The following is a 12,637-nucleotide window of genomic DNA, read 5'->3' on the forward strand; positions in this document are numbered from 1 at the left end:
ATGGCTATATAATATTCCACTAAATGGATGTTCTGTAACTTTGGTTAATATACTGGTAAATAGGTTGCTTCCAGTTGCAAGATTAATTTTATACATCTTTGTGCAGGAAGAGTCACTGGATCAAAGAACAAGTAGAGTAAAATTTTAATATATATTGTTATTCCATTCCCAGGAGGTGCATACATTTATACTCTCATCCACAGTGTGTAACAACTATTTCTCCATACCCTCACCAACACAGGGTATAAACAAACTTCATGTTTGTCCATCAATAGGTTTAAAAAAAAGCCTCTCCTTGCTTTAATTTTTAATTCCCTAACAATGAGTGAGGTTCTGCATCTTTTTATAGCTTTGTTAGCCATGTCAATTAATCTTTCCACAAAGTATCTTTCCATGTCTAATGCATTCTTTTTGTCTATGGGGTTGTCTGAAAATTGCTTAATGATTTGTATAAGCCCTTGGTTCGATAAGAAAACTTATGTGTTAAAGTGTGTCCCGATTTTTTTCTCATATTATCTAACTTTTTATGAAATTTTGATGTGCTTAATTTTTTAATGGGGTTAATTTACTAGTCTTTTCTTTTATGGGTCCTAAGAGTATTCACATGCATTACTTCCCTTGCTCTTCACAAATGCATAGGGAACATTTATTTGTTTGTTTGTTTGTTTTTATTAATTTTTGAGACAGGGTCTTGCTCTGTAGCCCAGGCTGGAGTGCAGTGGTGCGATCACGGTTCACTGCACCCTCGGCCTCCAGGGTTCAAGCGATCCTCCCACCTCAGCCCCCCAAGTAGCTGGGATTACAGCGCCGTGCCACCATGCCCGGCTAATTTTTCTATTTTTAGTAGAGACGGAGTCTCGCCATGCTGCTCAGGCTGGTCTCGAACTCCTAGGTTCAAGTGATCTCCTGCCTCGGCCTCCCAGAGTGCTAGGATTACAGGCGTGAGCCACCAGACCCCGCCAGGAACATTTATGATGTATCCCATTTCACCTTGGAGCAAACAGAAGCTCAAAGAATAATGAGTGAAACTGGGTTTAGATATTGAGCTCCCTAATTCCCCATCCAGGTCTTCTTCACAGCCTGGCTGCCCTTCATCTCTTCCAAAAAGGTCTTTCAGTTGTCATTTCGTTTACACTACTCTTCCAAACATTTATATCGAAAGTTTAAAGGAAACAATAAGTACACAAAAAAGAAAGATAAGAAACAGACCTCAGTATTGACCTTTTCAAGTATTTAGTTGGGGATAGTGCAGAAGAGGGGAAATCGAGGCTGTCGCTGCCATTCACACTGGAAGACGCGACCCTGGCTCACTCCCCGCAGCTCCAGGGCGGCTGGAAGCAGAGAACTCCTATATCTCTAATAAAGCCGGGCCTCTCGCAGATGTCAGCGCATTGCATTGACTCCTGGACTCCTGCACTAAAGGCCCCTCAGGCACCTCCAACTAAATATGCCCAGAACTGAACTCACCCTATCTCTTCTCCATCTCAGGTAAGCTGCCAGGTGGCCAAGGCTGGGAGTCATGAGGCTTTCTCCTTCTGAACATCCACAATCGGGAGCAGAGACCTTCACCTTCCATCTCCTAAACACTCTACGATGGGTCCTCTTCTCTTCACCCCCACTCCCCGCACCCCTGCCCCACACCTCTCCCACCATTGCACGCGCCCAGTCTCCACGCGCATTTCCTCTCCCACCCTGCAGCAGCCGCCCTAGAATATTACCTCTAATGCAAATCGCACCACCGTCCCGCAGGCTGAAAGCCTCGGTGTACTCAGGACAAGAGTCCACGCTTCTTAAACAAACAGTCGGCGTTGTCCACGACCTGGCCCGGCCCAACGGGTCTCCGTCATTGGCCATCTCAGAGTCCGGGCGCTCCAGAGCCCCTCCCACAGTGGGACAAGAGGGAGGTGGATACGGCTGGACTTTACCCGGCGCTTCCAAGGCGTCCGGGACCCGCCCAGGCGCTGACGCTAACTGGAGAGCCTCGCCCCGCGGTCTCCGGGCTGCCAATCTCCGGGAGGCGGGATCCGTCTGAGGGCCTGGACCAATTCGGGAGCGGGGGCGGGGAAAGAGGCGGGGCCACGAGCTCCTCCCAGAGCTCCAGCTCCCAGGCACCCTGGATCCAGCGCCGCCGCTCGTAACACCCGCGACCCCGCAGCTAAGCGCAGCTCCCAGCGCAATGGACCCGGCGCTGGCAGTCCAGATGAGCGAGGCTGTGGCCGAGAAGATGCTCCAGTACCGGCGGGACATAGCAGGCTGGAAGATTTGCCGGGAAGGCGTGAGTGAGGAGCTGGGCGGGAAGGGGTCGCGGAGACGGCTTCGTGGAGCCCGGGTCCCCAGAAGCCCCCAAGCCCCTCCTCTCCCCGTTGTTTTCTGCACCCCAGTCCCCTGGACCCGATTGAGAGGGATTCCAATGGGGATTGTTTTCTTTAAAAAAAAGATTGGGCCTGTTAATGCTCACAATGACTTCAGGTGGTAAGTATCTCTTCCTTTCACTCATTGACTTGCCCAAGGTCACCTGGCTGTTGAATGCTGTTTAGGACTGGAACCCGAACACCAGCCTCTAAAGCCTTTACTCTGTTCATTACAGCATGACCCCTCTCTTTGTCGTTGCCAGAGGGTAGCATGGGAGTAATTTTGCTTGACACTTCTGACTTAACAAGTAGCCCTGGGTTGCTCAAGGAAACAAAATGCCTGGTGGCTTTTAAGATAATTTGAAAACCACCCACGGCTCTTGGAGTCAGCCAGTTAAGATCTTTTTCTTCATCACATTCTGCTGTGGGGACAGCTTTGCCCAAGACTAGTCCCAGCTTTTCCACGTATAGGTTGCACAGCCTTGGAGAGTCGTATCTCTTGAGGCCTCTTACCCCTCTTCTGTAGAACGGGATTAAGCCAGGTGACCAGAGAGCCCTTCTAGCTCTAAAATTCTGTGGTTCTGTGCCTTTTGACAGAATGGAGTTTCAGTTTCCTGGAGGCCATCTGTGGAGTTTCCAGGGAACCTGTAAGTGCATGCCTTGTTCAAAGCTTACTAGAGGTGCCGCACCCTTCCTGGTATCTTTATGGGTTTGCCTCCTAAAATATTCAAATCAACCCTATAACCTGTGATCAGTTGTCCTCCAGAAAAGCCTTACTGTTTTTAATGAAATCATTTCCAGCAAACTGTATTCTTGTGAAAGCTTACTGTCCATTTCTGCAGGCCTGAAGGGAGGTGGGGCTAGTAAGTTTCAGCCCCTTCTCTGCAAGCCTGTCCTAAAGAGTAGTGACAGACATGGCATGGTCCGCCTTCTAGTCCTTAGATACAATCTCACACAAGTTTGATTGATGCACTGGGGTCAAATTCCTTTTTGTGCTCCAGGTACCGAGGAGAAGGCATTGTATATGGGACACCAGAGGAGGTGTGGGACTGTGTGAAGCCAGCTGTTGGAGGCCTACGAGTGAAGTGGGATGAGAATGTGACGGGTTTTGAAATTATCCAAAGCATCACTGACGTAAGTCTTTCCAAGCATGTTATCTCTAGATAGTGTCTGGGCCCTGCTATAGCAACCCCCTCCTATTTCTTCTGGAAGGGGTCCCTGATGCCTTTTGTCAAGGGGGTATGTCCTGCAAGCACAGGCTGCCCACTGCTTGCAGCATTGGAGGCCTGCCTCAGCCCAGTTTCCCAGTGGGAAACCTCATGACTCAGAGAGGCAGAGAAGCCCCAAACAGAGTCTCTGCAGGGAGCAAACTTGTTCCTTGTGTGGGGCTGCTGCACTAGGCCACACAGGACTCTCAGCCCCTGGCACCCACTTCCCTGAAGCCTGGGCCAGTACCAGCCCCATGGACCTGCATTACCCCAGTTACCCTCTGGTACGAGGGTCTTCACGCTTTTTGCTTACATGCTTCCAACAGATTTTTGAGAAATTATGCATCATCCTCACACATCCAGTTGATGTCTATTAATAACATTTAGTTGACAACTAAATTTTCAGAAGTTTCAAAGCATGTCATTTTTGACAGTAAATCTCAGTTTTGAACAAAGCAATGACATCATTCTTTTAGATGTATCTAAATAATATATAAATTTTTATTTAAAATACATGAACAAAGTTTTTTAAATAGTCAGAAATTGTATATAACTATTTTCCTGGAACTCAAATTTCCATTCCACGTAGCCCCCTGAATTTTATCCTAATATAATACATGTTTATTCTTGGAAGTCATCATCTTGCATCATAAATATGCATAGAAATGGACATTTTTTAAATCATATATTTCCTGTAATCATGAGACTTTTTTTTTTTTTTTGAGACGGAGTCTCGCTCTGTCGCTAGGTTGGAGTACAGTGGCATGATCTCAGCTCACTGCAGCCTCTGCCTCCTGGGTTCAAGCGATTCTCCTGCGTCAGCCTCCTGAGTAGCTGGGACTACAGGGGCATGCCACCATGCCCAGCTAATTTTTGTGTTTTTGGTAGAGACAGGGTTTCACCATGTTGGCCAGGATGGTCTCGATCTCTTGACCTCATGATCCCCCCACCTCAGCCCCCCAAAGTGCTGAGATTACAGGTGTAAGCCACCACGCCTGGCCAAGACTAATTGTTTTTTAAAAAATTGGATTGAGGTACGAGTGTAATTCATTAAAATAACATGATATTATAAATTCTGATAAAGAAATATTAAACGTGACAAATAAAACATTTTGTATCTTTAGATGAGATGAATGGGAGCTCTTTTTTCTAATTAACTCATAAGTCCATGAAAAGATACAAACTTTTCAATAGACAACTGCAAAGTAGAGGGGAAGCACAGGCTACTGGTGAGCTCAGGTTTACAAAAAAGTGGAGAATTGCCAAGTGGTAGCTCTTTATCATTTAGTGAAACAATGAAAATGTGGAGAAAGGGCTCTTCCTTGAAGACTGACATTTCTCAGCATGCTTTTGGCAACTGTCAAATATCCTAATTCTAAAATAGATAGATGATGGATAGATAGGTGGATGGATGGATAGGATACAGGGCCATGCCATGAGTTTGTCGCATTTATGACATGTGCTGCTGCTGTCTTCAAAATTTCTTTCCAAAGTCCTCCTCATCTTGGTTTCCAGACACTGTACCTCAGGAATGATGCACTTGGAGGCAGTCATCAGGGGTGGAAGCAGTATAATTTTTTTTTCAAATTTTTCATCACTTCTGCCATTACTGTTACAAAATACCAGAATTTAGAAATGGCAAAATTGCCTTGTTTTTAACACCAAGTTTTGGAATATGCATAAGAAAGGGAAAAACATCACTTTGGGAGGCCGAGGCGGGCGGATCACGAGGTCAGGAGATCGAGACCACGGTGAAACCCTGTCTCTACTAAAAATATAAAAAAAAAAAATCAGCCGGGCGTGGTGGCGGGCGCCTGTAGTCCCAGCTACTCGGAGAGGCTGAGGCAGGAGAATGGCGTGAACCTGGGAGGCGGAGCTTGCAGTGAGCCGAGATTGCGCCACTGCACTCCAGCCTGGGTGACAGAGCGAGACTCCGCCTCAAAAAAAAAAAAAAAAAAAAAAAAAAAAGAAAGGGAAAAACATGAAATTCTAACACCAGTGTGTACTGCCTTGATTACATATTGCCGCCCGCACTCCTAATTGTCCCTTTGCCACCCTGGAGGATTTTACACACTGGGACAATTCATGATAGGATGATTCTAGATGAATGGGCATATGCTGTGCTTTTCTTCAAGTGGGAAAGGAGACCCTGTGTGCAGGTGCAGCCTGTTCCCAGGCAGGTCATTAGGGGATGAAGGAAACACGGAGTAGTTTCCTGGAAATTTATTCTCATTGCACCCATTGCAAAGTGCTCAAGTGCCCCCACTCATCTCATGCCCATTCGAAGATTAATTTCCTGAGGCCAAAAGTGTCCCTGATTAAAAGTTTTGCAGCAACACATGGTGTCCCAACTCTTAATACCTGAGGGGAAAGACAAAGAGATGGAGACCTTTACCAGCCCCTCTCACCTACCTCGAGACTTCTCTCCAGGACCGTTCCATTCCAGGCCTGGCCTGTACTTCTCCATTGTGACCTCGAGAGAGCCTGGGCCCCACTCTCTCACAGGATGGGATGAATGGGAGAAAGCCCAGCATCCTTGGTTTATAAAATGAGAGTGTGGACTACTGGGATATGCTGAGATTGAGTGAGGTTCAATGTACTCCCTCCTGGGGCTGGGACTAGGGTAAACCAAAGAGTTGCCCCAGGCACAACCTAGGAGGCTGAGCAAGTGCAGGGTCAGCCCTAAAAATGAGTGGCCTCTCTTCCCTCTCCCTAGCTCTGGCCCTGTTCAAATCCCATCTCCACCATGAGCTTCGTGCTGAGTTCATTAGTCTCTCTAAGTGTCAGTTTCCTCACCTGTAGGAGGGATTAATGATTCCTATTTCTAAAGGTAAGGGACAACTGAGAGATTTGTCCAGCCGGGCTCCTACTAGGTGCTCAATAAATGGTACCTCTTATGGTCACTTGTGAGACATGACCTCAGCATGGCACTGGTCTGCAGCTAGACAGCTGTGGGCAGCCTGTGTCACAGCCCTCGTCTTACAAACTGGGTGTATTTCCATGACACCCAGTTCCTGGGAAGACTCGCTGTGGATCTTATGCCACCCTACTGTCAGTTCTGATACCTTTCCCAGACCTTGAGGGATGGGTGGGAGTTGGGAGAAGATGTCTGGCCAGCAGTCACAGCTGCGTGCTTCTTTGGTTTGGCAGACCCTGTGTGTAAGCAGAACCTCCACCCCCTCTGCTGCCATGAAGCTCATTTCTCCCAGAGATTTTGTGGACTTGGTGCTAGTCAAGAGATACGAGGATGGGACCATCAGTTCCAACGGTGAGTGATGCCCGGAGGAGCTGCCACGCCTTCCTGTGATGCTGAGCTTTCTCTTCTGCACCCCACAGTTCCTTAAGGAAAGCCAAGCAACCAGAAATCACCAGAAACTCACACTCTGAGTCACCTACCTCATCTGGTTGGGTTTGGGGGATTCAGGGCCATCGGGGTCTGAGGCAAGACAGTCCACATGCCAGTAATTCTATGTTCAAGTCACGGTTTTTTTTCTGCCGAAGCTCATGGTCTGTGCTGTAGACATGTGGGTTAGTTGGGTGGCAAAAAACTTGTGTGCAAAATCTATGGCCGTGTCTTCTTGAGGGTTTGGATGCTGTCCACTCCCTTAATGCCCAGTGAGGAGCAGGGCTCCTGCCTCTGCACAGCCCTTGCCATTCCTCCAATTCTTCTACATGGGAGAGTTAGAGGCATCCATGCCTCTCCTGGCTGAGATTTGAGAGGCACCTGCCTTCTCCCACTCCCAAACCTTGTGTTCTAGAATGTTCTTTTCTCTGATATTCTTGACAAGCTTGGGAAAGCTATGTGCATGTTTATGCATGAATGTGGATGAGTGAGTGTGTGTGAGTGCAAGTGTGTGTGTGCATGTGTGTGAGTTTGTGTACATGCATGTGAGAGTGTATTTATATGTGTGAGTGTTAGGGGCAGTAGGGTGGGAGTAGGGGGAACTTGCGCCAAGAGGCAGTAGTCCCTCATGGACTCCAGGGCTGCAGGTAGTCCGGTCTGTGTGCTCTATGGCACCCCAGTGGCAGTGGCCTGACCATCTGAAGTTGTAACTCACTGACATTCTGCACTGTCTTCCAGCCACCCATGTGGAACATCCGTTATGTCCCCCGAAGCCAGGTTTTGTGAGAGGATTTAACCATCCTTGTGGTTGCTTCTGTGAACCTCTTCCAGGGTAAGAATAATTTCCTGCATTGAGGTACATGGCTCAGACCTAACTGTGACTTCTCTGTGGACCTTCTGTGAGAAGGGGCACTTTGACTATGATTCAAAAGAAGAAAAATGCCTTACAGCTCTTTAGATTGTGATGATACAAAATACTTTCACACACATCTGCGTAAGCAGAACCTCCTGAGAGTACCTGGCACATGGGAAAGAATTGAGGGGAGGCGTTACTCTTATTTTTGATGGAGGAAATTTTCCCTGCAGCCTCCAGGTTAAGCAAATGTCATGGTCCATTTAGCAAATGAGGAAACTGAGGTTTGGGGAGGTTCAGTGATGTGTCCTGACTCAAAGGCTAAGAGGTTGTCAGGGCAGGGTCTGTGCTCCAAGTCCTCCCTGAATACCCTCCGCCAGGCAGGAGCAGCTTTGAGGATAGCAGTCCCCACCCCACATTTCACTCAGTGATCATTTCTCCTCGGCAAGGAATGTGGTGGAACTCAGGCCTAAAGGGCAGTTCTGAGACCACACTGTAAGTCAGCCTCAGAATTGACCCCGGGGACTCTCTGTTCCCATCTTGCCACAGGTCATGGCCGGGCTCTTGCCAGGAAATTTCTGTGTAATGAATTACCTGAAGGTCACTTGTTTATCCCAGGAATCATGCAAGTTGACAGCGAAAGAAACTGCGCCTTGCAGGTGTGTCCCGGTGTTCCCTGCAGTCTCCATACAGACACCTGGAGGGAAGGGGTCTGTGCTTCTACCACATTGTCCCAGGAGGTGGGCCTCGGTGTCATGGGATTATACCAAGCCCAGACCTAGCACCTTTATGTTACCCTCTTTGCTAAGCTGGCTCTTCAGACATCATGTGAAGACTTTTCTTAGATGTAACAAAATTTTGAGTTTGAAAATAGCACAGCTGTGCTCTACCACACACAAACATACCCACCTGCACTCAGTTTCAGTTCTTCCCAATATATAGGTGCCCTGGATCCCCTGGCCTGGGCTCATTTCCTTGTCCTCTCCCACCTGGTAGTCAGATGCTAAGACTCATGTTTCAATGGTGCCGGGTCTGACAGAGAAGAATTTTCAGAATAAGAGGCAGAGTCCTTTCTTCTGAGGGGCTGAATCCCATTGCTGTCTTCTTTTTGGTGGAATGCACAATATAACGGGTAGCGTCATGCCCTCATGCCAGGTAGTAAAGGTATCACATGGATTTTTTTTTTTTTTTTTTTTTTTTGAGACGGAGTTTGGCTGTCACCCAGGCTGGGGTACAGTGGTGCAATCTTGGCTCACTGCAACCTCTGCCTCCTAGGCTCAAGTGATTCTCCTGCCTCAGCCTCCCGAGTAGCTGGGATTACAGGTGTCTGCCACCATGCCTGGCTAACTTTTGCATTTTTAGTAGCGCTGGGGTTTCACCATGTTGTCCAGGCTGGTCTCGAACTCCTGACCTCAAATGATCCCCCTCCCCCCATCTTGGACGCCCAAAGTGTTGTAATTACAGGCGTGAGTCACCACACCTGGCCTGATTGCCTGGATTTTGCTGATAGGATGGTTGGGGTCCCACAAAACCCTTCCCATATGATGGTTTTAACTCAGGTGTTGACTCTTCCACCTCCTCTCCACTTGATTAAAAACATCATGTGTTCTCAGTAAAGCTTTCTTCCAAAGCCTGCTGTGTGCAGTTATTCTCATGAGGCTGTGGATCTGAAATCATGACATGATTATTCTCTTATTATTCTGTGAAGATAGGCCTATTCTGGACACTAGATTCAGCAGACAATAATAACAGCAGCAGCAGCAGCAACAAGCATTTATACAGCACTACTGTGTGTCAGCCACTATTCTAAGCACTTTACATAAATTAACTATTTTTATAACAACCCTAAGGCACTGTTGTGATCCTCATTTTTAAGATAAGAATGGTGGGTGCACAGAGAGACTTAGTAACTTACCCAAGGTCACATAGCCAGCAAGTAAGAAAGCCACAGTCTCATTCTGGCCATCTGGCTCCAGAATCTGGGCTCTTAACCCAGATATTGATGTCTCAAAACAGCTAGAGTGTCTGCCCTCTTAGAACTTAGATTCCAATGAAGGCAGAAGGAGACAGACAAAACACAAATGTAAGTAGTTCTATCTCGTGGATGCTCTAGTAAGTATCAGATGTTAAGTGCCTTGGGGAAAACTAAACCCAGATAAAGGTGCCAGGGAAAGGTGTGAGTGGGTCATCTAGGGGGTTTCCCTAATAAGACATTTGAGCAAGGCACAAATGCAGGGAGCCTTGGGCATGTTGGTGGAGCGAGCTTTCTGGCAGGGGGATGAGCAGATGCAAAGTCCCAGAAGTGGGAGCAGGAGCCGGAGCAAGAGCGGGGCCTTTGAGGAACAGCACAGAGGGAGGTGTTGTTTTAGCAAGAGGAGAGGCTAGGACATTCGGCCCATGAGGTAGCAGGGGCCGCAGCCTGTTGGGCACTTTCCTCTGAATAAAATGGGAAGCCACTGGGGAGGCCTGAGCAGGACATGCTCTTTTGTCTTAACTGCTGTGATGCCCTTCTTCCCCAAAGAGGGTGAACTCCAGGGGACAGGGACTTCCTTCCATCTCAAAGCCTTAGCGTCATCTGCCCACCACCCTCTCCCTCACCCACCAAACCCTGCCCATCCCGCCTTTGCTAGGGCCTTCTCTCTCCTCTTGCTCTCTTGAGCAAGAGGCTGTGAGCAAGAGGGCAAGAGGACTCATCAGGGGTGAGGTGGCGTTGAGGCCAGAGGTGGTGGTGGTTGAGCTCCAAGTGGCGCGGGGGGCGGGGGAAAGGTGTTCTCAAGGTGGAGGAGCCTGTATCTGTGGTCGAGGCAGCATTACAGTATCATTTCTGGAGCACTTGCTCTGTGCACAGGAAGGATGCTAAGTGTGCTTCATGCCTACTGTCATTAAATCCTTCTAGCAACCGTAGTGGATGCCTTCATCCCAGCCTTTTCTGAGGGGAGACTGGGTGAACTACAACTCCTCTGTGCCCCCTTTTGCCCTTTCTGTTGTTGTCACATAATGGTGTATGTGCAAGAGCTACCACTCACCAAGGCCACTGTGACGAAGAGATTTTGTCCCATCCCACGTGGCCTCTCACATGTTCCACCCACCACAAAGCCCAGTCCTCACCCAGAGGGAAACATGATCACGGAGTCTCATTTCTCACTCACCTGTTCATGTTTCCAAAGAGGATGCTGCTGAGAGGTGATGGGGGCCAGAGGAAGCCCACTGGGAGGAGGAGGAGGAGGAGGAGGAGGAGAGAGAAGGCCCTAGCAAAGGCGGGAGGGGCAGGGGTTGGTGGGTGAGGGAAAGGTGGAGTGCAGATGATGCTAAGGCTTTGAGATGGAAGGAAGTCTCTGTCCCCTGGAGTTCACCCTCTTTGGGGAAGCAGGGCACAAGCACAGGAGAAAAGCCACAGCCCAGAGGAGCACATGCTCTCCTACCTTGTGGATCTGCTGGCCCCATCCTGCTCCATGCCCCAGTTGTCCTTCTGTATGACTTGGGGAGTGAGATTCTTTTTTTTTTTTTTTTCTTTTTTGAGGTGGAGTTTTGCTCTTGTCACTCAGGCTGGAGTGCAATGGTATAATCTCGGCTCACTGCAACCTCTGCCTCCCAGGTTCAAGCAATTCTCCTGCCTCAGCCTCTCAAGTAGCTGGGATTACAGGCACCTGCCACTATGCCCAGCTAATTTTTGTATGTTTAGTAGAGATGGGGTTTCACCATGTTGTCCAGATGGGTCTCGAACTCCTGACCTCAGGTGATCCACCTGCCTCGACCTCTCAAAAGTGCTGGGATTACAGGCGTGAGCCACCGTGCTTGGCCGTGGGGAGTGGGATTCTAAAAGGTCTCCAGTTCCAAACCTGTAGCCTGCATGATGTCAGGAAACATCTGATGGGCAGGCATAGTGCTACCTGGGGTTCCTGGTGAGGCTGAGGCTGTGGACAGTTGCATTCAAGTAAAATGCCAAATGCACTCCACAAAGCCCATACCACCTTTATTGTCCTGGCCATTGAGAAGTTTGTCACAGTGAAGATCGCTTCATGTCCCTACCAAGTTGTGTTCCATCTCCACACCGTGTGCCCCTTTGATTCTGGACTTCCAGTCAGCATCTGTGCCACCTGCCGTCCTCTGAGCTTCTGCCACCCCCTGGCCAAAATCCCTTCATAGCTGCTCAAATTATTCGCCAGTTCTCTAAATAGCAGTTCTCAAAATTTTGGCGTAGGCTTTATTATACCCTTACGTATATTTGAGGGCTTCATAGGGCCTTTGTTCATGGGGGTTATAGCTATCATTATTTGATGTATTTGAAATTGTAACTGGGAAATTTGAGAAATGTTAAAAATATTTTAACATAAAAATGCACTGCATGTTAACACAGATAACATTTTTATTTTAAAAAACTGTATTTTTTTTAAAACAAAAACTACTGTGAAAAGAGTGGCATTGTTTTTACATTTTTGCCCATCTCTTTCATGCCAGGCTTAACAGAAACGCATACCTGCTTGTGCATGTGGTCTGTTGCAATATCACATATCATGTAACCTCCGCAAAACCCCACCGTATGCACGTGAGAGAAGGCAAATCACGTGTTAGTGTTGTCATGAAAATAGTGTTAACTTTGCAGACCCCTTGAAAGGGTCCCAGGAGCCCCCAGGAGGTTGCAGACCCTAAGTAGTGAAGGGCAGCATCTCTTCGTTCCTCTCAGGGCCTGGCACAAAGTGAGTCCTCCTAAAGCATTTGCCGAGTGAATCGGGCAGCAGGGTACTGACTTTTTGCGCTGGCAGTAGGGACTTCTCCCTCCCTGGAGGCCTGGAGAGGCTGTGGAATGCATCCCCAACAGGATGGGTTTCCATCCTGAAAATGAGCAGGTCCAGAGAGGACCCCTGGGTGGAGGGCACAGCGA

General features: G+C 48.3%; 1 protein-coding gene across 6 annotated transcripts in view; it reads left to right on the plus strand.

The window, feature by feature from the left end:
* Nucleotides 1–2,066: 2,066 nt before the first annotated feature.
* The window catches only part of STARD5 (StAR related lipid transfer domain containing 5), a 32,200-nt gene continuing 21,629 nt past the window's right edge, over nt 2,067–12,637 (plus strand). For 5 of the 6 annotated variants that reach the window (XM_055277467.2, XM_063640149.1, XM_063640152.1 and 2 more), the window contains exons 1-5: nt 2,099–2,275; nt 2,949–2,998; nt 3,353–3,485; nt 6,710–6,827; nt 7,641–7,734. In XM_055277467.2, the coding sequence (XP_055133442.1) occupies nt 2,177–2,275; nt 2,949–2,998; nt 3,353–3,485; nt 6,710–6,827; nt 7,641–7,734 (494 nt within the window). In that variant the 5' untranslated portion in view covers nt 2,099–2,176. Of the gene's footprint in view, nt 2,276–2,948; nt 2,999–3,352; nt 3,486–6,709; nt 6,828–7,640; nt 7,735–12,637 lie in introns of all 6 variants that reach the window. The other variant, XM_063640151.1, reaches the window with a different exon arrangement.

Source organism: Symphalangus syndactylus, chromosome 5 (assembly GCF_028878055.3).
Source record: "Symphalangus syndactylus isolate Jambi chromosome 5, NHGRI_mSymSyn1-v2.1_pri, whole genome shotgun sequence".
NCBI lineage: Eukaryota > Metazoa > Chordata > Mammalia > Primates > Hylobatidae > Symphalangus > Symphalangus syndactylus.